The sequence below is a fragment of the Eleutherodactylus coqui genome, chromosome 8 (genome assembly GCF_035609145.1).
Source record: "Eleutherodactylus coqui strain aEleCoq1 chromosome 8, aEleCoq1.hap1, whole genome shotgun sequence".
Taxonomy (NCBI): Eukaryota; Metazoa; Chordata; class Amphibia; order Anura; family Eleutherodactylidae; genus Eleutherodactylus; species Eleutherodactylus coqui.
Window position 1 is genome coordinate 80883344 of NC_089844.1, and position 27675 is coordinate 80911018.

The 27675-nt window shown below is 38.2% G+C and overlaps 1 protein-coding gene across 9 annotated transcripts in view; it reads left to right on the forward strand.

Moving 5' to 3' along the window:
• LOC136576552 (sodium channel protein type 2 subunit alpha) overlaps positions 1-27675 on the forward strand; it is a 138666-nt gene that overhangs the window by 80789 nt on the left and 30202 nt on the right. For 8 of the 9 annotated variants that reach the window (XM_066575914.1, XM_066575917.1, XM_066575920.1 and 5 more), the window contains exons 16-19: positions 326-805; positions 15139-15274; positions 18524-18678; positions 20163-20336. In XM_066575914.1, coding sequence (XP_066432011.1) covers positions 326-805; positions 15139-15274; positions 18524-18678; positions 20163-20336 — 945 coding nt within the window. The remainder of the gene's footprint in view (positions 1-325; positions 806-15138; positions 15275-18523; positions 18679-20162; positions 20337-27675) is intronic. The other variant, XM_066575921.1, reaches the window with a different exon arrangement.

Here is a 27675-nt window from a genome sequence, read left to right on the forward strand (position 1 = left end):
GGTGGTCCAGATTGATAAACTCTGAAATATTTCTCATGAAATAAGCACTGTAGTTTAAGAGTGACATGTGTCCCTCAAAAACTTGAATTTTCTAACTTTTTGTCCAGTAGATATCTGTCAGATGGGAAAACCTATATAAAACAGCAAGTGGTTGATTTGTAATAATTGTAGTATCTATTTTATCAAAGCCTTCATTCGATAAGTGGTTTTCAAATGAATGACAAATCTATACTAGGTGCTGACTTAAATACATGCTCTCGAGGGTTTGGTACTGTACAACCTTTATACGAAATCTTAACCCCTCATCTTTTTATATACTGCTTAGGTTTTGAATTTGTTCCTGGCCTTGTTGCTGAGCTCATTTAGTTCCGACAACCTTACAGCTACAGACGATGACAATGAGATGAACAATCTTCAGATTGCGGTGGGAAGGATACAAAGGGGAATAGATTTTGTAAAAAAAACAATCCGTGAATGCCTCCAAAAAGCCTTTGTTAAGAAAAAGAAAGTTTTAGATGAAATCAAACCACTGGAGGAGCTTCACAACCGAAAAGAAAGTTGTCTTTATAACCATAACGCAGTCGATATAAATAAAGACCTAGATTATCACAAAGGTGGCAATGGAACAACCAGTGGATTAGGCAGCAGTGTTGAGAAGTATATTATCGACGAGAGTGATTACATGTCATTCATACATAATCCAAGCCTGACGGTTACTGTTCCCATCGCTGTCGGGGAATCTGACTTTGAAAATCTTAATACAGAAGATTTCAGCAGTGAATCCGATCTTGAAGAAAGTAAAGAGGTAAGGAAATGTTTTTTAGCTAATATTGAAATATATTATTTTTATGTCCGTAAATAAATTATTTTTGATTTTTCCAGAAATGAAAATCTACATTGCTATATACATTATCTACTAACCATGGGTTTATTAATGTTTCTGCTTCCTCAGTAATTGATTACAGGAAATTTTTGTCTTCAGTATGTTTTTGAATTATGTTTTTTTTTGTGAAGAAAATATGTTTAGTTTCTTTCCATTACATGATTTACGGGCAGATGGAATGGATTCCACCTGCCTGATATATATATATATATATATATATATATATATATATATATATATATAATGATAAGCCCTGTCACGGGTCCTAATATTGTATAAGCCATGCAATTGTTTTTGAAGATGTTATCTGAATCTAGGGATGCTTTTACCTTAAATCAATGTTTCTGCAACTATTAAACCAGTAGCATGGTAGGGGCACTAACATGGAAGACAGGCCATACATACCTCTCCTAGTGCCTCATCTGCCTCAAGTGCTACGAAATCAACCTTCAAAACCATAGTGTGCCACATGTAAATTACACTATAACACTCCAGTGGGCAGTCCATTGCTGGTTAATGGTCTTGGGCTTTCTGCCATAAGCAATGCTCAAACCCTAGCTCTGGCTCTTAGTTGAAGACTCAAGTATGATTCTAGAAGTCAATTAAGAGCTAGGAGGAGGGATTGATGGTTACCTACTCCAGAAAGCATAGGATCGCTATTCAATATTAACTGCTCAGCAGACTACTCTAGCGTCATTTACATACAGAATGTGGTGCTTTTGAATGCAGATTTCTGGGTCCTGAGGCAGGCTGAGCAGTGAGGGAGGTATATATAGGTTGTCTTCTATGTCAGTGTCCCTGCCATGCTACTGGTTTAGCAGCTACAGGGACACTGACAGATGTTCTTTAAAGTTCTATTCTAGGGAACCTATAGTGACTGCTCCTATACCTAGAAAAAGTACCATAGTATTGAAACAAATATTGTTGAAGATCCAAATGTAGCATCGTCCAGCACTGGATAGGAGCCACCGGTGTAGTAGCTATGCAGTTCACTAGAGAGTAGTCAGTATAGTCAAGAGTTGTTATCAGGATTTCTTAGGTCACAATACAGATGAAGGAGGCAGATAACATTGTAAGAAGGAAAGCCAAGAGTCTTTACCAGGAAGTCTTGGGTCGCAGTACAGATGGAGGAGGCAGGTAGCGTTGTGAGGAGGGAAGCTAGGAGTTGTTCATAGGAAGTCTTCAAATCACTTGTAGAGCAAAAGGAGGAGAGGAGCTAGATCAAAGCTATGGAGCACAATAATCACGCACTGGTTCAGTGGCAGGGTCAGACTTTTATAATGAACTTAATTAGAAGCAGGACGGAAGCAGGAACTGGGTTGATGGAAGCATGGAACAAGGCTAGATTCAGCAGGGGAGCTGTCCAGCAGTCTGGATAGCTCACTGGGGAGAAATCCCAGGTTCGAGACGTGACATCAAAACACTTTTTGAGTTTCAAACTGTCACAAGGGTTCATCATTCCTAGATACAAGGTCTATCATTTTTTAATAATTTAAGTTCTTTAGTTGTGAAGTTTAAAAACAAGTATCTTTTTTTATTGTCCACTTGTCTGAGTGCAACCTGCAAGTTTTATAATTTTGGCTACCATGGTTACGTCCAGAGAAATGTAATTGTGTAGTTCTCTCATTCTAATAATATAAGCACATATATGTGTTGTATGTATGTTCTATATAATTATTAAATCATTTATATTTTTAGGATAAAAAATATGTGCATGGTTACTAAAAATCACAAGTATATTTATATATATAATATGAACATGTTCTTAATTTTGTCTAATCAATGATTTTTTCCAGTCAGTTTTCCAAAAAATTATATTTGATGGCAGTACATAATATACTTTTCTATACACTGTAGAAATATGTTCTCTATTTTGTTTATTCCTTTATTCTTTTAATCCAGTGTACCAAAAAATATGTATTTGAAAAAGCCTCAAGATTATCTTATTCTGTGAAAATAAGAGCATTTTGTAGTAGCTTGTATTTTATATCAGTAGCAGAAGCAAAGCATTAAAGTGGAACCATTTTAAAGATATTAGAGGATTGCATTATCAGAAATTTCTGCATGTAATATTATTATTGGTAATCCTTCCTTTAAAAACAGGAGCAATTCCAATAACCCTGCGGGGCTATGGATAAATTAAATTACTCTTCACTTTCCTGCAGGCACTATGATACAGGCACTGCTTACATTACAATCAATGTGTTACAGTAAAATAGCTCCCTTTATATACTTTCCTTAAATAATAACTAGTGGCCTTGACAATTGTATTTGGAACTACATGATCACAATAAAGTGATTTTCTGGAAACATTTTTTTTTTTTTAATAAAAAGAAGCAGAGGTGTAACTTGAAGCTTCTGGACCCCAATGCAAAATCTCTGTAACAGGGCCCCCAACTATAATACTCTATTCATAGTACTAGGCTCCCTATATGGAGAAGAGAGGCCTCATGGACCCCCTAAGGCTCCTGGGCCCGGGTGCAACTGCATCCCCTGCATCTCCTATAGTTACACCCCTGGAAAGAAGCTTCACAAATAAAAAAAAGTGCTGGTAAACCTGCATGATCTCATACTGTCCAATGTGATGTCAGCTCTACTGGTGTCCTGACCACATTATTTACCAGTGGGGGCCCAGGAAAAAAATTAATAACACAGTAATCTGAAAGAGCCTTTATGTATTTGTAAATCATATTTATATAAGAAAATATACTATGCATATTCAATCTCTAAAAGTCGATTTAAAGGGTTTTTGACCTTTCAAAGGGACAGGCCATGCATATGGTTGCAGCTGGTACTACAACTCAATCCCAGTCACTTTAATGGAACTCGGATATAGTACCAGACATATCTACAACTATATGTGTAGCTAAGTGTCTGTGTAAAAGAGGACATTATGCTGAAGTTAGACCCCACATGAATATTTAAGTCCTCAAAAACCTCCCTTTAAACCTTGTGAGCCTGTTGCAGAATAGTTTTAAGACATAACATGAAACAGTATAAATGAACGATCTTAGCAGAAAATGATGAAACATTAATAATTAATTGATTTTCTTTTAATCTCTTAAGCTTTTTTATATTCAGCCAATTCATTTTTCTGTTGTTCGTTGTCTTAGATTTCATGATATTCTTTTTTATATTGTGAGAATCTTGTATGAAAAAGAGAACTTAGATGATTTGTAAATGTTCTCCTTTTCAATTTGAAGACCATATTGCTTTCACACAGCTATAGACACGCTTTCCATTTTGAAAATTAACCCCCAATTAAGAGACTAGCAACTTTGCAAAGGTCACCGATATAGTTTCAACAAAGTAAAAAAAAATTGAAAAACTATAATAAAATATCTTTATGCAAAATGACAAAACTCAAACACCTTCACCAAGAAAAGAACTAAGATCTCCTATCAGGTAGCAACTGCTATACCATAAATAATCCTAAAAATTCTGCCTAAAACCTATTCTGTTATGCAAATTCCCAGAGAAACTTTAACAATCGTTAGAGGATATGGGCACCTTTATGGGGATGCTTTTACTTGATTGCATGTATTTTGGGCTAAAAATAATTTGTGCAACAGAGTTTGGTTAAAAATTTTACACCGCTTGTCTTCTGCCTCTTTTACATATTACTGTATACAGTAACTGCAGACTGACTTTGTCATGAGATCCATTAGTGTGTTGGACAGACAACTAAAGGCCCATTTACAAATCTTTCAAACGACTGAAAGATTGAAAGATTTTGCAATCTATTTGCATAAAGTGTTAATGACCATTAACACTTTATCATCTTTATTAGCATGTAAAAAGGCCTCCAGGAGCTGTTTGCAGAGCCCAGAGTGGGATTAATCACACGCCCAACTGTGTACACAGCTGCATTGTTCTGGCCTTTAGTGTCTCTCTGCTCTCTCCTCTCCTAAATATTCTTATAAACTAATTTATAACCACAACAATAATTAACTTTGTTGAGGTAATAAATTACATGATATGACAGTTTAAGAGAGGAGAGAGCTGAGAGAAACTAAGGATGGTTTTATACTGACTGTTGAGTGCTTAATCATTTGACACTCATCCCAAAGATTACTACACACAGGAGTGACAATTGCTCACTGCATGGAGACAGAGCATGCTGGAGATCTCTTCCGGCCGTCTACATTCAGAGTAAACAGGCTGTCATTCATGGATAAAGTACTGCTTGTTTACATAGTCTAATAGTTGTTTGCTTTTTATGCCTGCTTAAGATGAATGACAAATGTGAATGAGTTAATGTTTGTCGAGTAAGTTAATGTTTGTTGAATGAGTTAATGTTCATTGTTCAATAGTTGGGCATGTTTACAATGAACAACTACCATTCCGTTTTGTACAATCCAACAATTGATTCAACATTAATTGTTCTGTGTAATAGGGCCCTAAGCTGTCTGTCCAATGCATTGAGAGATCTGAAGAAAAATTCATTCTGTCTTTACTGTATATAGTGAAACTATAGAAGCTGCAGAAGACAAACGGTGCAAAAGTCTTAACGAAACACTATTGCATTAATTGTTTTCCGACCAAATACATTAATTTAGGTAAAAAAAAATAAGCTGGCCCCAAAGGTGTCCATAGCCCTTACCATAGTGTTTGATGGAGGCCAAACTCTGAAATAATATGTCACATACCTGCAGAAAGCATTGAATTACCACAATGCATTTTCAGTTTTCCTTGCTGTTGCATTTGTCTTCATTGAAGATAGGTAAACGAAGATGCGAGACAGGAATGGAATTCCTAAAATACACTTCAATAGCATAGGCTTATAAAAACATTCAAAGTGACACATAGTGAACCAATAGATTTCTATGGATGCCGTGTTACAGATCTGCTAGAACATGGATACTAGAGATGAGTGAGCACGTTCGAATAAGACAGTTACTCGAGCGAGCATCGCTCTTCTCGAGTAACTGCATTCTCGTCCGAGCAGGCTCGGGGATATTGCGGGGGGGAGGGAGTGAGAGAGATCTTTCTCTCTCTCTTCCCCCTGCCGCCCCTTGCTCAACCCGCCCCCCTGAACCTGCTCGGACGATAATGCAGTTACTCGAGAAGAGCGAGGCTCACCCGAGTAACTGCCTTATCTGAGCATGCTCGCTCAATTGGATATGTAATATGTCTGTGCACAAGAGATCTTTGTGCAAAATACTGTTTAAAAATATGCGGTACCTCCTTATTTTTAGATCATCATACAGTCTTCACTGTAATGAAGGAGAGAAAACTTTTCTTTTGATTCATGTTTCACGGTAGAAATTTAAAAGAACTAAATTAAATTATAGTATTTTTGATTTTTAAAATGTAACAAGTAATAGAAAACTTAATGAAAACTGCAATAATAACTAGAATTTTCTCACCAAATATTTAGCAGGTTAGGCATTACAAGGCATGTTGTACCATTTCAAAGTATTTACAAAAATACCAGCCAAATAATAATTCAAATTTCTTTGAACAAATACATTTCACTGCACACATTTGCGAAAACATTTTTTACGTTTTTTTTAAGAGTAATGTAATACTAGTTCAAATACATACCTAGCTATAGTTTTACATTAAAGATCGTGTGGTTTTTGTGTTTATAATTTAAATACAACCTATAATATCCTTGTGTCAATAGGGATGGCTGCATAGCTTTGCAGCCACGACTCCGCTTACTCTAGTGCAGGTTTTCTTTGGTCTTTACAAGATCCACATGGAGTTCATATTTTCTCCCCTGTGTTGGTTTCCTTTCATACCCCCCCCCCCCCCCAAAAAAAAAAAAAATACTGTACGGATAAAGTAATGAGTTTCCTCTGAAATTGGCCCCTGTGTGTCTTAGATAAAGAAATTAGATTGTGAGCTCCCTTGGGGACAGGACTGATGTGTATAGTGACTTTTCATGGTGCTATGAAATAATTGGCACTATATAAGCAATGAATAAATATGTTATGTCCTACAACTGAGTGAATTGCTGGCTATTGCTCCGAGTTCTAACATATTATTGCTATTGCGTTATTAGTTTTTGTAAATTTTTGGAAGAGAGATCACAAAACCGAGGTCTATATAAAAAAGAGCTGCTTCAGCTATCAGCTTAGTCAGTATAACAGAAGTAAAAGAATGGCCTATGAAGGTTAGGGGTATTGTTAATTTTATCTTTTTTTTTTCTTTTTTTTTGTGCTTGCCCTTTTTTTCACTTCTCACAGGGGTAAAATGCAGCAGAAGCTACCGAGAAAGCAACTCTGGTGCTTTCAAGCAAGGCAGCGCAACGTGCCACCATGTTTCCAAAGGTTAAATGAAATAATATATGATTACAATTAATTTTGATTGGCTTGCATGCAAATCAGCTACGTCCCTTGCCTGTCCATTGCAATCCAATACGAAACATGCACAGCTATTAGGCTTAGGCCGAGTCATGTGACTCACTTCACAGCATGGTCTGCTGAGACTGGCCGATAAAGATGTACTAAGACTATAAATGTTTGATTTCATTTTATATTTTATTTTAACTTCCTCAGCATTTTTAATGCATGCCCTAAACCTAGAACGCTTAAAACTCACAAATGTAAAGCAAAAATGGAGCATGCACCATTTTGAATGTTAATGAGTACTTAAGAGTAATGATTTTGCAATATGCTTATTTATTCACACAATGGTATTTTGTTTATGGAAAAATGTTATGTTGTATCTAAAGGGGTTCTTAAGAAGATATTAAGAAGCAGTAGATATTTTTAAGAACGTAATGTTTTGTTTTTTTGTAAAAATCTATATATATGTTTCAGGACATTTCATCCAATTTTCTTCGTCCAATCTATAGATTTTGTCCATTGCTTTCTTCGTCCACTAGGACATTTTGTCTAATTTCTTTAGTCCAATCCACATTTCATTCAACTCCTTTCCTCGTCCAGTAAGACATGTGACATTTAGCTGTTGATACTTTATGCCATACTTAAGAATAGAGATGTGTGTTCTCCTCTCAAACATATAGTCCATATGAAATCATTGTCCGAAAGACTACTTCGGACATCGCCACCTCTTGACCCAATACTGTAGTAAAAAAGTTCTAATTTCAAAAATTGTCAACTGATCACCAGATTGTGACACCCTCACAGGTCATGTAGTGCAAGCGCTGAAGAGCCTGTGATGATGTCAATTATACACAGATGTACAGACATTTTAAATGAAGAAATAAGCAAAAACAAACAGGCCCAGACACGACAAAGTTCACTAAGTAACTGATGTACTGTACATCTGTGATATTTGATTCTCATAAACACTTGTAGTGTCCCAGAACAACAGTTGTGAAAAACACTATTTCACAATTTGCGGAGTTATTTTATGTTGAATTGAAACATGTCAGATTTCTAAAATTTGGCCTGGTCATTAAGGTGCAAACAGGCCTGGTCACTAAGGGGTTACAACAAGTGGCTCAGAATCATTTTTGCGTTTCCAATGCTAAGTGGATAAAATCTAGGTTGGACATGGTGATATATAGCATAAATTGAGATTCAACGAATTGTCTGCCTGGACGAATTTTTCCTTGGACAAACTTATCAAAAGACAAGAAATCTTGGACCAACTGCCCTCAAACCATATATACATATTAAACGATATAGGCTATTACTAAGGAAACCATTCAACTGCTATGGGGTACCTGGAGATGAGGAGTTATTTTTTGTTTTTTAACTTTTTATTATTCTATTGACATATCCTTATAAGGGTTTGTTTTTCCAAGTTGAGTTGTATTTTTTAATGATACTGTTAAGATACCTTATAATGTATTGAAAATTTTTTGAAAACCTTTAAGTGGGGTGTAGTGGCAAAGAACCTATTTGTGCAATTCATTTTGGGGTTTCATTTTTACTGCATTCATGATGTGGTAAAAAATAACATGTTAACTTTATTCTATGGGTCAGCGTGAATACGGTAATATCAAATCTATATAGTTTTTCTTTTACTATGTTTTTAAAAGAAAAGTTGCTTTCGGCCACCATATTTTGAGACCCATAACTTTATTTTTGTGTTGATGGAGCTGTATAAAGAATACATATGTTTTTTTGACCACTTTTTATTACATTTTTGCCAAATGGGTTCACCAAAAAAATAAAATTCCTGGAATTGTGTCTTTTTCGGCTTACAATGTGGGAGATAAATAATGCAATATTTTTACAGTTCATATTTTTATGAATTTGGCGATAGCATATTTTTTTTTATGTATGTGATTTTTTTTATGGGAAAAGGGTTGTTTCGAATGTATGCTTTTTTGATTTTTGTCATTGAACTAATTTTAACTTTTTTTTGCCCACTAGAGGACTTTGAGAGGGGATCACTTTTTGCTTACATAATATTGTTCAATGCAATGCAATACTTTTGTATTGCCTTGTATTGTACTTGTCAATGTTAACATAGTAGAGCGACCCTCCACTCACTCTTGGACAAACCAACATGGACACACCACACGTCGCTGACTACCTGATGCACACTATGTATTAGTATTAGAGTTGAGGGAGCATACTCTGCCGAGCTTGATGCGCGTTCGAGTATTAGCGTACTCGATGGTGCTCGTTACTCGAACGAGCATCGAATTGTGTTCAACCCTGCCCCAGTTTTTGGCTCCTCCCTGCTGTGACGTGCCTGTTTTGGCCCCTCCCTGCCACGACGCAGCGTGCGTCATTGGCAAATTTTGTTTGTCTGGCAGGGAGAGGAGAGAGAGGGAGAGAGAGGGGGAGAGTCTACTTACAACCCTGTTTAATACACTATGAATTATATCTCTAGAGAAACATTTGCAAACAAATGAACTTACTTGTAACTTTGTTTGCCGCAAAGACTGAATTTCAACAAAAAATATAGTATACAATATGAGCGTGTCCAGTGTCCTGTTATTTGAGCCTCACTCCTTTATAGAATGGGTATTGTACTGTGTTTATCTGTTTGTATTCCGGATGTAACATCTGGATTCCCTGAAGTTCTATTAAATCAAATGTACAGTACTATAGGCATTCGTGTTGCTATAAAGTTGAACCATGAATGGTCGGAGTGTTACCTGCATAGACAGTAGTGTAGACAGTTAAACACGTATACAATATTTGCCACCTAAATGAAGGCTTATATTTTTCTGGAAAACAACTTTAAATCAAATTTCCAGTTTACCAGTTTGTCCATATAGCTGCTTTCTTCTAAACACAGAACCAAACTTGTCAATAGGTATGTGTGTGGTATTGCAGCTCAACTCCATTGGAATGAATGGAAGCTGAGCTACAATACCAGACATAACCCATGGCAATGGATGAGCAGCCATGTTTTTCTAACACTGGACAACCTCTTTAGCTAAGATAATTGTTATGTTTTTTTAATTTACCAAATATATATGGGTATATTCACATTTGAAGGGCAGTATATCAAAGGAGTTGTCCATCTATAAACTACTGATGGCCTATCCACAGAATAGGCTATAAATAGTAGATTGATAAGATTCTGCTGTCGAGGACTCTAGACAGTCAACTGTTTGCTTGGCGGGTCCACTCATGCAAACAGCTGATTTTAGCTGGAAGCAGACAGCTCTATTCTCACTGCAGTGGCCAAGATTGGTATTACTAGGAAAATTTATATTAATGTGTATGCAAACCTTGCCTGCAATACCAAGCTAGTCTACTATTGTCTGTAATACCCCTGTCAATCTGCTATTGATGGCATATCTTGAGGATAAGCTGTCAATAGTTTAAAGCTGGACAACGGCTTTCAAGTACTAAATGAAAGAACTTTTGTAGTTTTTTGGGAGATCAGTAGGCTCGGTGTATGGCATGTGCACATGTGGAGATAAAAAAAAAGATAAGAAAAAAGACTTTTAAGAAAGTATAGTAAAAATATAGTAAATACAATTGTAATGTAGATGTAGCATGACAAAATGTACTGGTGCTCAAGTTGGATCATTAACACACAAGTATGGGTAAAGCTGCTAAACCCTGCTTTGGCTCTGATATAAGTTAAAGTTTATCCAAGACTGAAAAAAAATGTTTTATTTTTTTAGAAATTGCGCCACTTTTGGTCATGGACTATGACGCACAAAACTAGAGATAACCATAGACGAAAATTATGCTATTTCTAGAGAAAAAAACGAGGCCCTTTGTTCTACTCCTAGGCAACTAACTTAGGCATCTTTTTATTAATCATGACCATTGAACAGAGAAGTGTTGCATTATTAAATTTCACTGTAGTATACTGTATATGTGTCATGTTGTAATTAAGTGCTTGATCCATTGACTGTAAGAAACATCTTATGAAATACTGGAATTTATTATGTAATAACTATTTTTGCTTTCTTTTGATCCTTTGACTTTATAACTTTTGCTTTGGCTATAGCATTCTAAGTTTGTTATTCTATGGAAATGATGGAAGCATTGCAATTTGCTAAAGTTATCTAAAGGTTGATATCAATTAAGTTGTATAAAGCATACTTTCTGTACAATCTACTGAATATTACACATCAGTTTGAATTTGTCACTTTGTGCTCATAAATCATGGTAACCATTCACTTGATCTTACTAGCCTGTTTATAAATGAATAAAATATTTTACTTGTAACACCTTAACTCACCACATGGTGAGCTGTTGCAAGCAAACATGTGTGAGCAACACATAGTGCAAACATTAACATTCAAAGACATGCAAAGCTATATTCTAGTGCACCATCTAGTGGTAGAAATATTTAATGCAGTAAAGGTCTTGGGACTATATGGACTATACCAGCAAACACTTGAGCCAGGCCAACACCCTGCTCTGAAATTTAAGGCATCTGACTTGGGTGCTCTGTGCCCATTTTGCCCTAATGCCCACATGATCAGTTTATCCTTTGATTTAGCACTCTTTCCTGATTTATTCTTCTGCAAAATATGACATTTTTCTAAACCCAGTTTATCATATATGAGTCCAGGTGTTTATTCACGTGTATAAATGCATTCTGAAACTGTATCTAGTTATCTATCTATTTTTATACAGGGGCGTACCTAAAGGTTCAAGGGTTCTGGCGCAAAAGTAATGGGGCCTTGCTGCAAAGGTTCAGCTTGCCACACCCCCCATTCCTAGTGCAACTTCTCTTAACAGTCACTAACTGCACTTTTCCATAGCTTTCAGCTGCAACGCTGTCAACACTCCATCTAAGCCTTTGTCACTAATGAGCGGGGCAGTTGGCCACTGTTCTCTCTAAGTAGGGCTTATAAAACTGCATCAAATAAATAATCACTTACAGTGCCCTAGTAATTGGTTAAAAAGTAGCCTGATACAGAATACAGGGCCATATAGCATGGTGCTGAGAGGTAGTGCTTGGGTTAATGTCTGAATTTCTGGTGGTATATAGCAGTACATATTTTCGTGTCAGCATCTCTGGTTATGTAGGACAGTGAAAAGGTTAATGTCAGGATCTGTGGTGGTCTATGACAGTAAAGATGTTAGTGTCAGCATCTGTTGGTCTTTGATAGGGAAGGGGTAAATATAAGGATCCCTTTTGGTCAAGGGCAGGGGAAGGGTTAATGTAAGGAAATCTGGTGGTATTTGACATTCAAATGGTTAATGTAAGGATTCCTACTGATCTGGAGCAGAGAAGGGGTTAGTATACCTGGTGATTCAGGGCAGTGATGGAGTTAATTCCTTTATCTCTGGTGGTCTAGAGCAGTGATGGGGTTAATTGCAGTATCCCTGTTGTTTTGTGACAGTCAGATGGTTAATCTTAAAATGCCTGGTAGTCTAGGATAGTGGAAGGATTGAACTGACCCTCCAGTTTTAAGGCAGGAGGTACAGGGGTATATTACTTGCAGTTGTTTTGTTTTGCACCCCTCTGATCCAACATGGCTGCAGCGATTTTCTAACTACCTAATGCACATTGTGCACTGCTTTTTGATTGGCTAGTGCTGATCATGTGAGCAGCTCTGGCCAATCTGAGAGCAAGTATAGTGCATTGTTAGTCTTACACTACAAATGCACTATGCAGATTAGGTAGTTTGAAGATGGCTTCAGCCATCTTGGATGGTTGAAAACAGGACATGGAACCAGCGGATCAGTGTGATGACAGAGCATAAAAACTGCAGATAATGCACCCTCACCCCTCCGGTCTGGGGACAGAATTTTGTCATGAAACTAGGGGTCACTTCAGGGTGCTTTCATACCTCCATTTTGAGTCCTTTTAAAACTGATCATTTTTTAACTGAATGTGGACTAATTACAAACTGAAGCAGAACTGATTCATGCATGCCAATACTTTTTTGGGGTAGAGTAGCTTGTTATTGGATATGCAAGTCCTTGCACACTCCATAGGTTTCACTATGGGAAGTCTGCCAGAGCTTTTTCTGCAAGCCAACACAATGTACACAATACACACTCCTAACTGGTGGGTGGTGGCTGGATCTCCCACTCCGCTTCCCAGTCTTCCCTTCCCTTCTCTTCTCTTCCTTCCCCCTCTCCCTATCTCTGTGGTCACCCATTGTTTTTGCTTTGCAGTGTACTGACAAAAAGGATTTGATGCCTGACACTTGTCCCTGTGTGTCCTCACTCCCATGCTGTAGGAGATTTCTCTCCTCTTACTTCCCCACCCCTCTCCGTTGACTTAACATAGCCGATGTTCAGTACTGAATGGCTGCTATATACACTGAGCGATCAGCTCATCGTCCATTGTTTATGCTGCATAAACAATGGGCGATGAGCTGATTGCTTATTGCTCAGTCTAAATAGCAGCTGTTCAGTACTGAACAGCTGCTATACTAAGTCAACGGAGAGGGGTGGGGGAGCGCAAGAAGAGAAATCTGTGAGCCAGCGATACTAACTACTATGCAGCAGCACGGGAGCTAGTATGTGCGGGGACGAGGGTCGGGCATCGTTAGCACGACATTCGTCCTGTGTAAATGGGCCTTAAAGCTGCAAGCAGAGCTGTTTTTTCATTCATTCTCTTATCTTAACACAACAAAACCCATTGTAACGTAATTAAAAGTGTAAATAAACCATCTTGATAGTAAGGCCCACCTTAATATCACATTGAGTTAAGAGTCAAGTTAAAGAATAACCCAACTGTAAGTGCATAGTGGAGAAAGAGACAACTATGTGACTGCAACTGTATAGCTGCAGACATCTCTCTAAGATTGGGTAGAGTGATTTTGGGGTTTTCTGGCTGATTAGTAAGGGGAGAGTCTATGGTTGGTCACCCCTACCTTAGGGGCCTCGTTGCAACTGCAGTAACCCATATAGCCACAACACTGTAAAGTCCCAGAGGGTTGCCATTTGGCATTAGTGGTCTATTGTATCATCAGGGTTCACTGATATTGTGTGACAACATTTAACACATGTCAATACATAATTCTCAAATACATTTACCACACTCAATGGATAGCAACTATGAGGATATCCATAATGTTATGTGGCTCACCCACTACAGTTTTCAAACCTATATGCTTCCATCATTCTCTCTGTACATTTGCAACTTATTAGCGCCGCCATTAATGATGTTATACATTACACAGTAATAACATTACACCAGACCAGAGAATGCGGACTGTGTATGCTACAAGATAAACTACTATGATATAGAACGGTACTCATACTTGTTTCAGAATGACCAATTCCACTGCCAAATTGAAAATGAACACAATTAAAATATTCGCCACCCCAAAGTGCAATACGCACAATTCCCTAAAATTGTTACCTGCATTTGCAGTGATATCAATAAGTATGAATATCGGGTTGACAAGTAGTTTGAAAATGCACAGTGACCATGGGTGCATTGAAAGAGATGGATGCAATTGCTTGAACTATAACAGTGTTTCCTTTTATGGTAACTAATAATTTATATATATGCTTTTTAATGCATTTTATAGCATAGTTCATCTTTAGAAGTTTCATCTTTTAAGGATCAATTCTTTATTATGTTGTATGGAAATCTAGTAAGTTGATACATTATGTAATTGACTTTCATTTTGTAAAAGTACATATAGTAAAAACAGTAAAACAAAACATAATAAACAAACTTAACTGATACAAAAATGATAAACAAGTATATCTAAAGGGTAACTAATATGGAACGTAAGTACTATAACCAAAGCCTAAAACCTAACCAATAAAAGATTATCATTTCAATGGCCCAAGCTGCGTTTCACCAGGCCTAACTAGTAAATGGTTAAAACATAATAAAGGAACTACAGTAATGTTATAGGCTGAGTAAAATGTATTTGTTATTAGGAAGCAATGTGTTAATTTATCTTTTTTTTTTGCTGTGGGATTAATCTATAGAAGCTGAATCTAACCAGTTCATCTGAAGGGAGCACTGTAGATATTAGACCACCTGGGGCAGTCGTGGAAGGAGAAGGAGAACTGATGGATTTAGAACCAGAAGAGGCTCTGGAGCCAGATGCCTGCTTCACAGAAGGTGAGTGGGAGAACATTGCTCATTAAAGGCTGTGTGTACGGCTTTTTGTTTGGCAGTTGGCCTACACAGCGAGATTATATAATGAGAAGAACTTCTAAGTTTCTCGGTAAATCATAAAAGCACACATGTTGTGTGGAGTTAAAAAAAAACTAATTATTGGCCTCTAGGACTCTGGGGGAATACCTCTTATGTTAGCGTGGTATAATGCACAGGCGGGAGCCCCACATCCCTCAGCATGTAGATGGGCAAAGTGCCATATGGAGGAGGTAGCACAGGTGCAATATACTTATGAACGACCACTCACACACCTACCACATATTGAGGAGAGGGGCTGCTTAGTATTATACTTGCACATAGACAAAGCATGCAAAGGGTGCCAGTCCCACTGATACATAAAGTGCACCATACAGCCTATAAATGACGCCATATACGATTCAGCCTGGCGGGTTGTCCTGCACCTCAAAAATGAACCACACTTGCTCAAATTCGGTGGGCTTCACTCCAACATAAATACGCACGCTTAACTCTACAGAAGAAAGGTGAGTGGCAGATTTTTACCTACCTCAGGAATTAAAGATATTTTGAAAATTAACTTGCTCGATCCTTCCTTTTCCCAACACATTCTGTGTAGGGGCATTTGGTAAGCCTCCCTATACTTTAAATTGATCACAATAGTGTAAGATTTGGCTGACTTTCATCTAATGTCTACTGTATGTCCAGCTTTAGTGGCGCTCCAGACAAGGTTGATCCTATACTGTACATCTGGTGAATCATCACAGTGTTATTAGTCCATTAAATGAATCTAATTGCAACCATTAAGATGAAACATGCGACAAAGAGAACAAAATCAAAACAAAATCAATAAACCTTAAAGAGGCTTTTTGTTGTGGTGTTTTTTCTTAGAAAGGATCACTCAGGTCTTATTCACACGAGCTATTTAGCCGGGTTTATACGTCGGCAGAAAATAGTTTTCAATGTATTCATTCACATGACTGATTTTTAGCCGCATATAGGACATATACGACCGAAAACGACAACCGAATTTATACACTGTCGGAAAAGATAGTTTTGCCCTATCTTTCGACAGATATATGTTGGTAGCTCCCATAGACTCCTATAGGAGCTGCAAAAAAAAGAAGGGGGGGTTGAGTTTAGCTGCATCCAACACAGGAAAAGGCTTACAGGTGCTTCTATTTAGGGATTAGAAGTAATTCCAAGGATTTATGCCGACCGGGCTGCGGCGTATTTTTTCGCTAACAAGTCGCACCTGGCCATGTGAATGGACGAGAAACTACTAATTAAGCTTGAGACTTGATTGTGGCTTTTCTTCATTCACAAAATTTTTGGCCACAATGCATTCAAGGGTGCATACTGTATACTGTTACGCCTTTGAAGCCCAGATCCTGGATCTAAATGAGAGGCTTGCAACACTGGGAAAGGAGTTTGCTGCTCACTGAGCAGGCACTCGCTTGGGTAGATGTGGGGTGGATGGTATTATGGGAGTGCAGGATGGTCAGCTTAATGGGTGACAATTAGAAGGGGTAGATGGAAGAGATCCAGGGAGGGTAATCCTGAACTGGCACACCCCATCAAGTTTACAAAGTTTGCAGATAAGGAGAATGTCATTACAGGGTTAGCACGGCTACAGCACAGCATGCCCTCGGACCGCCAGGATGATGTCTGCTCCAGTAAATAGGGGAGCCAACAGGTCCTACTAAGAGCACAGGGCAGGCTAGACAGGTCCTAGTAGTGGGAGACTCAATTATTAGGGAGCAAGACAGGATAATCTGACACAAAGTCTGGGAGCATCGAACGGTGATCTTCCTGGCACTTGACTTCGACACATGGTGGATCGTGTTGACAGTTTACTGTGAGGGGATAGAGAGGATCTAGCGGTCATGGTACATGTTAGCACCAATGACAAAGTTAGAGGTAGGCGGAAGGCCCTTAAATATCATTTTAGGGAACTAAGATGTAAGCTTAGGGCAAGGACCTCCAAAGTAGTATATTCTGAAAGACTACCTGTACCATGTGGCACAGCAGAAAGGCAGAGGGAGATTAAATATTGCATTATGATAATACTAGTGCAACCAATATATCAAAATATTACATTATGCTGATAAATTTGTTGCATTTTTAAACGGGCTGTTTTCCTTTTTCTCACTGATGATAAGCCAGAGGATAGGCCATCAGTGAAAAAAACGGCAGACAGCCCCTTTAAAAAATGCAGCAAATTTATCAGCATATTGTAATATTTTGATAAATTGGTTGCACTTTTAAACTAGAGAAGGGAATAAAACTTGGCAGGAAACTGATATCAAAAATTCCTATGATGATAAATACGCCCAATATTTCCTTTGAAGTCTGTGGTCTTTTCAAATAATGCACGGGTGTCCTTGGTCGTCTACATCAGGAGAAACTCTTCATGCAGTAGCTGATCTCCACTCTGGCTAATGAAATTAGAGTCCTTCTATCAACTCACAATCCCCTAATAGTGAATATGAAAATGGATTTTCTAAACTACACAAACCCTTTAATTTGAAACATTTACTGTTCCCTTTTCCCTGTTTATCCCTTGCATTTGATCATTATACCATTGTTAGAACCTGTAATAAAAGAATTCAGCAGACATATCTTACATCTTCAAATTATATGCTCTGAACAGTGGCATGCCCACAATGTAGGAACACCGCACAGTCATTACAGGGTCCGTGGCTTGGGCAGGCTCACCTCTGATGGATGGCTTTGCCCTTCATCTCTCATTGACCATCACCACCCCACTGGTAGGTGCACCAACCCTTTGGTCACTGACTGGGTTGGGCCTGGCTGTACTTACGTGGCTGCCTTCTGTAATCCAGTGCTGCCCCCACATATTAGAGCTTAATCCTAACTGGGCCTGACTTTTCATGAATTTCATGGATCCTCTCTCTATGTTGTCTGTTGGATCCTGGAGAAGTGGAGGCAACCAGAGCTAGGGGTAAACTGTGAGTTGCGAGTGCAGTCTAATTGGCTGATCTGATCATGATGACCACTGCAATATAGCACTTGTAATAGAGAAGGGTGAAGAAGCCTTACATGAATGTGAGTAGGGAGAGTAGCCACTGAAGCCCTTAGTCACTTAGTGTTAGGATTGCCAGGACATGCCATGTGCGGAGAAGACATGGCAGCTCAACTCTAATTTTTGCTATGGGGCCCCATGATTTCTGTGTACGCCACTAACTCTGTGCTTACTATGTTTATATATTTTAGGATGTGTAAAGAGATTTCCAATTTGTCATGTGAACATTGAAGAGAACAATGGCAAGACATGGTGGACATTTAGGAAAACATGTTACACGATTGTGGAACACAACTGGTTTGAAACTTTCATCATCTTCATGATTCTTCTCAGCAGTGGAGCTCTGGTAAGTTAAAGTTTACACGAATGTTACATGTCAAAAGTTTGGTGCAAAAACTTGTGTAAAACTAAACCAACCAATAGGTTGTATAAACTTAAGGGCATATTTAACATGGCGTTTGTGCTAGAATTTTGGCAACGAAAAGTCACAATTTTGATGCGAATAACAAAACTGTAACTTCTCTGCCATGTACATGCCCCATGCTGGTTTCAAAAATGGACAAGGCCTGGGTTTAAGAGGCATAGCTATCACTTTTACAATAATCTTTGCCAAAAACTATCTTTACTGACAGATCTGGTGAGACTTAAGGTATGTGCGTATGGCGGAATCCAACACGGATTTTCCTGTGGATTTCTGACTTAGCCATGCAACTGTAAGGCCACCAAACACGCGCAGATTTAGCACTTTTCAATGGGCAAATCCATGTGCAGAATCCCCAGCACACATTCCCCATGGATACGTCAAGATGTAGGGCTTATCCACATGTCAGTATATCTTATCAGTATTTTGAAAACCAGGAGTAGAATGTACAGAGAAAGTATAATGAAAAGATTTGCATTTCTTCCATATTTTCGACCCACTCCTGGTTTTGTCTTACAAAATACTGATAAAAAATACTGATGTGTGAAGAAGCCCAAAGAGTCAGCAAAAAATACATTTGGAGCACATGCCATCAATATACCTTAATGAAATTTTCCAGTCTCCGTTGACTTCAGTGAGGAAAAAACCCAAATTGCACATAATGATGCATGGCAAAACGTTACACCCAGAGTGCATGCAAGCCATTACTCTGTTTCACCATGCTGTGATACCCCAGATTAGTATGTCACAAAATGCTACTCCACAATTTCCAAAAAATGTGGCATTTTAGTTTAGAGCAGAGATTCCCAACTTTTTATACCTTGTAATCGACATTCAACTTTGGGTGATGGTCAGGAGGAGCCAAATTCAGCTCAAAGATGAAGAGACATTTTTAGGCTATGGCTACATGGCATCTTTGGGCGAGACACTTTTTAGTCAGTCAAAGAGTGCACAATGGCCCTTCTACATCACAGTCTAATGTAAGTGAATGTGATCATGTCATGACTAGCAAGTTGCTGCCACTTGACAATCACAAGAAATCCCAAACCGATGACCACATTCAGATGCAGTATAGCAGGGCTTCACTGAAAGCCACCACGTAGACCTAGTATACATGTGAAGAACGTATTGCATCTAATATTATGCCATCTGAATTGGCACTGTTTAGTGGTTAGGATATTTCTGCAATAATGGCAATTGCCAGTGATATGGTTACAAACCAGGGCTGCCATCACGAGCCACACAGCAAGAAACCACAAGCCACATGTGGCTCCTCAGTCACTGGTTGGGGATCATTGGTCTAGGGTAACATCAAAAACATTTATCACCTGTAGCCCCAATACCACCAATTGTATTATTTTGGCTTGAATATCAAGTTGTACATCATTTAACCTTTTTCTTTCCTTCAGGCTTTCGAAGACATTTATATTGAACAGCGGAAAACAATTAAGACAATGTTGGAATATGCAGATAAGGTGTTCACATACATTTTTATCCTTGAGATGCTTCTGAAATGGGTAGCCTATGGGTTTGTAAAATATTTCACCAATGCCTGGTGCTGGCTGGACTTCCTGATTGTTGATGTAAGTATTTGATTTTCTATTATATCTATATACCATGGGTTTAGCTGATTAATAATCATTGCTATGTAGATATTTGGAGGGAAGACCAGATGGGAAACGTAAATATGCTGCTTTGTTCTAGTATTATACTCTATTAGTTTTTATTATTTTTTGTACTATGGGACATTGAGGTCCTTGTTGTGATAGCAATTTCCTAACGGTGATTTTTTTCCTATAAAGAGCCATGATATATTGTTATGCATAGGTGTAAAATAACTAGTGTGAATGTCAGACTATAGATCTAAAACATGGAATGACTGTCAGTCACTGCTGACAGCAATTCCCTAAATTAGATACCCTGTCAATTTAGAAAAATCAACACTGGAACAGAAAGACAGAAATTAAGAATTGTGTCATACAGAATCCAATCTTTCAACCACAGAAGCAGAACTTTGCTTGCTGTGACCTCCTGTGGCAGCTTCTGAGAAAGTCATGTCTGCGCTAATAAGTGTTGAATAACCTCCTTTTCTAATCTCCAGGGGGTCTTGTATTGATAGTAACTTCAACAATGACACAAAATGATGGTATGTGTAAAAGAAATCAGAGCGTAGAAAGGTAACAGTATAGAAAACATAGTGCATAGTGTAATTCAGGCCAGGCGATGGATGCTGCCATGTATTAATATGTGAATGGCGGAAACCCAATGAAACCCAGACAACAAACTATAGGAACCTTTATGTTATATAAGTCTTGGCCCTAAGAGTCTTTGTAATTGAACTTATGATGACATGTTATATGGGTGGAATTAAGATGATATGGGATAAAAAGGGTGTTAGAACAATACATTATGAGGGGAGAACAAAATGATATGGTATGAACATGGTATTAAGACAGTATGTTATAAGGGTGGTACCATATTTATATGGTATAAGGGTGGGATTAGAATTATATGCTATGATTGTGGTGTTAGGATAGTGGAAGTAAAATAATAAGGGATGAGGGTAGTATTAGGATGATATAGGTAGAGGGTGTTGGGATGATATGGTATGAGGTTGATAGTGGCATAACTGCAGGGGTCTCTTATGTGACCCGGCCCCTAAGCTAGGAGGGCCCAAAAATCCCCCTCCCACATTGTGATGTCTTTTCTATGTCCTCTACCCACCCAGCGGTGTATCACCACAAACTTCCTGTCACCACCCGCCGCTCAGTCACATGTCCCAGCAGCATTAGAGCAGAGTCCTCCTCCCTGTCTCCAGCTCCACTTGCTGTCACCGCCCACCAGTGCCACTCGCTCACATAGCAGCATCAGAGCTAACTTGTCCTCCCTGTTTCCAGCGCCATAATTCAGAATATTGGATTTTGAAAGTTTATTAATGTGGGCAGTTTTAGGAAAGTTTATTTCATTTTTATTAAACCAAAGATCTCCTTTTCTCCATAGTATTTTCGCACCTGATTTAGTGTTTCAAGAAAGTGTCCTTATGTTATTTCACTAATAATATATGTATTAAGTCATTTTCTTAACTGAACCAAAATATAGTACATAATACAGAGCCATAAAGTGCCTTATAACTTTTGGTTCTTAGTGAGCTAATATCCTCCAGCTAAGAAAATGGCTGACTTCATGCAAAATCTCTCCACCTTAATTGATGCCTATTGATACCGGTATGTCTAAAAGAGTAACTTTGTAAAAATGATGCAGATCATGAGTTACAATCTGTATTATATTTCAGGGATGCATTCAAGATGTTATTGGTTGTCATTGGAAACAGACAACAATTTGTAGTCAGACACACCTCTAATAGCTTTGCTGAGCTCTTATGCAGTGGAGCAGTTTGTTATTTCGTAGGACAGATGCCTATACGTTACATATGTAACAGCTATACTACTAGAATGCAAATCATTAGATCAAGCTCTGTGCAGATATGGATTCAACAAGGAATGCTGGGAGATTTCAGCTTTGAGGTCTGTAGAATTGTAAATACAGCTCTGTTCTATGATGCAGGTTGTAACTGGGGATCAGTACAACATAAGTAATGTCATGTATTTACAAAGTTACTCAAATTTCTAGGTAAAGTATTTATATATAAGCTAAAAAAGACATACCCTCTAAGGTTTGTGGGTGACATTATGGGGTTACATTTATAAAAATTGTCACAGACCGTTTTTTATGTGAATTTGGAGTTAATTATACCAACATCATGTCCACCATAAGCAACGAGTTACAACTTGTTCCTCAAAGCCAACACTTTTCAGTTTGGGGGTGTGGACTAACTTGTCACAAACATTTTCACATAGATTTTATATAAATTTTCTAAATAAAAAAAAACTGTTGGATTAGCAATATTGGTTTTGTCACTGTCCACACAGAGCTTACGGAAGGATGGGAATCAATAGTGATGAGTTTTGTTTCAGGACACACATGACATTAACAGTACCAACTATGCATGTAAGACTGGGGCCCGGTCCTTTGTCTAGTTCTAGTCTGAAATACATAGATAGTGTGGCTATATATATATATATATATATATATATATATATATATATATATATATATATATATCCACACTAACTATATATTTCAGACAACCTGAAATAAAGGATACCATTAATTATTACCATTCTTCCGTGCTCTCTGTGTGGACAGTGTCGATATTAGTATTGGCCTCCCACCATGTATTACTGAATTACCATCTGAGGGATCTCTCTATCAGAAGAGGGACTACAGCCAGCAGCAGTCCAATATTATCTAATCTAGGCTTAATCATAGTTGTGTTTGGCACAACCTTGGCAAGTGGGTGCAATTACCACATACCGTACACACCATATTAAGTGAGGGTTCTTCACATGAGGTGTCTTCTATTCTCTTTTTGCCTGTTCCGATTACATATGGCAGCTTATTAAGTTCTTTTGTGTTGAATTCATGTGGAATCAGACAAAAAAAACTCTAAATTCTGTCAAGTTCCATTAGATGCTACATTGCATACCACTGCCCTATCAAAAGTAATTGGACATCTGAGAGAGAATCAAAAGTAGTATTTATTTACCTATTTGTGTTAGGGTTAATACTTAGTTGGGCTCATTCCGTGGAATACTTTCTACTAATGTCTGATACACTTCAACTAGTATTTCCCTCTATTCATCCTGTAAACATCTGATGAGTTCTCACAAAACAAGATGAATACAGTTCATATTTCCTGATCTGACGTTCCAGTTTGTTGAAGACATGTTGGGTTCACGTTGGGACTTCCGTGCATGCCAGTCCAATGGTGGAGCATACATTTTCTGAAACCAACGTAAAACAGCACTAGATTTGTGACGAGGTGCGTTGACTTGTTGGACGTATTGCTAACTGTTCCCATAGTATTGTCACATTGTAGCACATTAATATCAGGGTACACCTCCGTGTTCATAATTCTTGCTACTACAACCAACAGACGAAGACTATGTCGTGTAAAACATCCCCAGACCCTAATGGAACCTCCGCCATACTTAACTGTTAGTGCAACACACTCAGGCAAAAGGCGTTCCCCAAGCATCCTCCACTCCCTGGTACGTTCATCTGATTAGAAGATGGAGTAGTGTGATTCATCACTCCATTGAACATTTTTCCTTGCTCAACTGCCCAGTGACGACACTCCGTACACCGTTGCATCTTGAGAGAACTCACCAGACACTTGCAGGATGAATGGAGGGAAAGAAGCTGAAGTGTATCAGATGTTAGTAGAAAGCATGCCACGAAAAGTATCCAATGTCATTAGGGTCAAAAATGCCCTCAGTAACTATTACCATATATAAATAAATACTACTTTTGATTCTTGCTCAGGTGTCCTATTACTTTTGGTAGGACTGTATAAATAGTCTCGCCCTGCTTCCAGGAAGAATACTTCCATAATACTTCCATAATATAGTAAATTCGAGTACCGCATGGCAATACATAAAGTGCTAAGTACTTCTTGGTACAGAATTGTTGGAACTTTGAGCCATTATTAAGGCTCTTCCACATGCATTAAACTAAAGAGCAATACTTGTGCCATACCAATAAATGTCAGCATGAAAATTTAGTGAATTAGACTCATATCACATACAAATGACTCCATTTTTGCTGATGAAAAGCAGTCATAAAAGTACATTTATTATAAATGTGTCCCACTCCCAGTGTGTAGATCATCTTTTTGAAAATTGTGGAGGAACTGTTGGCACTTAGTGCCCAGATCTGTCCTCTGGGATGCAATTGTGCACAAATGGCTGTTAATATTGTCGTTAGACTGTAGATTGAATTACTCTAGTGCTATGTGATTCAATTCTAACCACACATTTTCTTACAGAGTGCAGTGCTGTTTTTAATGACACATCGATCTTTCAACAGGAAACAGATGGCTGTTCTCTGAAGCTAGAATGGCTGCATAAATACCATTGTGATGAACTATACCTTCTGTTTTATAATTATTTAATCTTTTTCTGTTTAATGATGCTAATCTAAGTGTCACGACATTTGCTGTGTATTCATTTTATACTGTTGATATACAGTTAGGTTTTGTGCCTTCTGAAATATCAATATTAACTACAACCAGTAAGTTAATGTTACTATAATGCTTGGCACTGATGGATAGCACTTATGGCTCTAAAGCTACCCATACATCTTAAATAGCTGACGGACAAATGCTCGTTTGGCTGACAGCTACTTTCATCATCCCCCACACATGCATACTTACTTACATGATCATGTTATAAATAAAGAGAAGGGCGAAAACTACTGCCGGATCTTCTACATTCTCAACAGCAAAAATATCGGTATAGTTAGGAGGCCCAATACACATCAGAAGATAGGCCAGTCCTGCCGAAATTAGTTGGTTCAGCCGATCTATATATGACATGTATGGCCACCCTAAAGGCCCTTTTACACACAACGATTATTGCTTAAAATTCATTCAAATGGCCAAAAATGAGCGATAATGGTTACATGTAAACGTGGGCAGTCATGCACTATTCGTTCAATTATGGTTAGCCAAGGTTTTTAGGCTAGCATAAAATCCATCGTTTGGTCGCTAGAAATTCTTTCAGTTTGAATGCAGTTTTCCAGGGGCTAAGCGATTGCTTTGTTTTGCTTTGCATATTCAATGAATGCAACTCCTACTCAGCCATGAGGAGTTCGGAGGAAAACAATTGATTGTGTCGGCCAGATGTTTGCTCAGTTGGGCAAAGTGTTTCTGCAATAACAATCGCCTAAACATACGCCTAGCTGAGCAAACAACCCGTGGAGGGAAACACAGATGATTACAGCAATTCATTTATTATTCAAAAATGTCGGCAGCTCACTTGAATTTTGTTCAATCTTTTGGCAGTTCGAGCAGTTATCTTTGCAAGTAAAGGGGCCTTAAGGACATAGCTGTTAATATATACAGGTCAGAGTAAATCATTCATTCTTTAGAGCCTTGAATACATATGCAGTGGATATTTCAAATAGTGAGCATTAAAACCCAGAAGTGACTGAACTATTCTTCAGTTCCACAATCTTTTAGACTCTTCATACTAGGTAATTCCTCACCTTTATTTCAAGACATCAGTGAAGATGACTGCATGTGTCTCAAATAATTTAAGTAAAGCTCTTCACACATTACATTTTCAGAATCTAGTACTGGTTTCGTCTTGGTTTCCATCCTATATGCAGAAAACTCTATGGGCACAAAAACCCAGATGGAACCTTAGAGGAAGGAGCATACATGCAATGGAGATGTCTTTGGTCTTCATCTCGATTGGGCTCCGTCTCTATCAGTCTTCTACATCCGAAAAAAAAAAGTGCCAAGGATGCCATTTTTATTATCAGTGTAAAAGACTAACAGGGAAGGAAACTCCTAATGTTCAATCTAGGTTTTCTGTATGGAGGATGGAAAACAAGAAGAAACCAGCATTGGATTTGCATAAACGTAATGTGAAACCAGCCTAGCAAACCCATGCAGGTCTATTCTGTCTAAGGCCTATTCCCACCTATCTAAATTTCAGAGGTGTAATTGAGATTACTACTCTAAAGTCGTTTAAGTCCTCTTAGATCTTCCTTTGATGTCGGTTTTCTTCACATGTTGGATTTTAGATTACTAAATCTCCTTAGTGAATCCAAGAGCAGTTAATATGCTATTTATAGGTAATAGCTATTTTCAGGAATTGGTAGAATTACTTTTCAGGTGAACACTTTATAGACTTAATATTGGATGACACAGCTATCATATCTGCAATCGTAATATTGGAAAATATATTGATTGGTCTCTTCTCTACAATATTGATATCCATGATTTATATTTTTGTTTAAACATAATTGTAAGACATAAAAAGGAGAAACAGTGAAACCTTTTGAAACGAACTACTAAAATTGCAATAACAATGGCCTACTAGAGGGGTGGTCCTCTGAAAGAAGAGAAACAATATACCGATGTATAGTGTTGTAGATCTGGTCTTGATCAGGGACGGACATTTCAAACCTATTTAATTACAGTTATCTGTATAAGACGTACATCCAAGGATGGGGGCAATTGATCCTATTATATAGAACATTAAACCATTGAGCATAGGGCATGTGTGGTGGTTTCCCTTCGCACATTGATCCCTCATGGCCAATGAGCATTGCCATGAGCAATCGCCAGACATGCTGCATACATCAAAAGAGAACATTCCTTAGAGTCTTAAAAAGTACTGTGATCCCACAGGGCACTTCAAACTGGCCCTAAAAGTACATGTCAGGACCACAGTCACTCCATATACTCTAATTTAAAGTGGTGTCTAACAATGGTGGATTCTCTTTAAAATTCTTGATTAGCATTTTTCTTTTAATACTTACAAAGGGCTCGGTCAGATGAGCGTGGTTTACACACTGCTAAGCAACGTGTAAACACCGCTCCTGACATGCAGAGATTCTGCACGTGAACAGGGTGCCCCTAGCTCCGCGGAGCAGCCTTTTCATACGCCTGTGGTGCAGGCAGCCTGCTTCCCTGGCTCTCATAGTAGCCTATGGTAAGCACCCTGGACAGCACTACCACGGAGCTGACAGGTGAGTCGGCACTCATTGTTCATTCTTTTTTAGAAGCGCAGATTCTGCGCTTCTAAAAAGGGTCCATGTGAGCGCTTTTATAGCCACCTATTTGTTGCTATAGAAGTGTGATTTACACGCTGACATAGCGGCGTGTAAAACACGCTCATCTGTCCGAGCCCAAATTGTGTATGGCCATAAAATTCGACTTGCCATATTTTGACTAACATATATGATAGCTCTAGATGAGCACTGTCTTAGTCAACAACCAAGTATGATTTTAATACAAGACTGGTCTTGTTTTGGCCAACAGCATACACTGACCATATTGTACAATACATG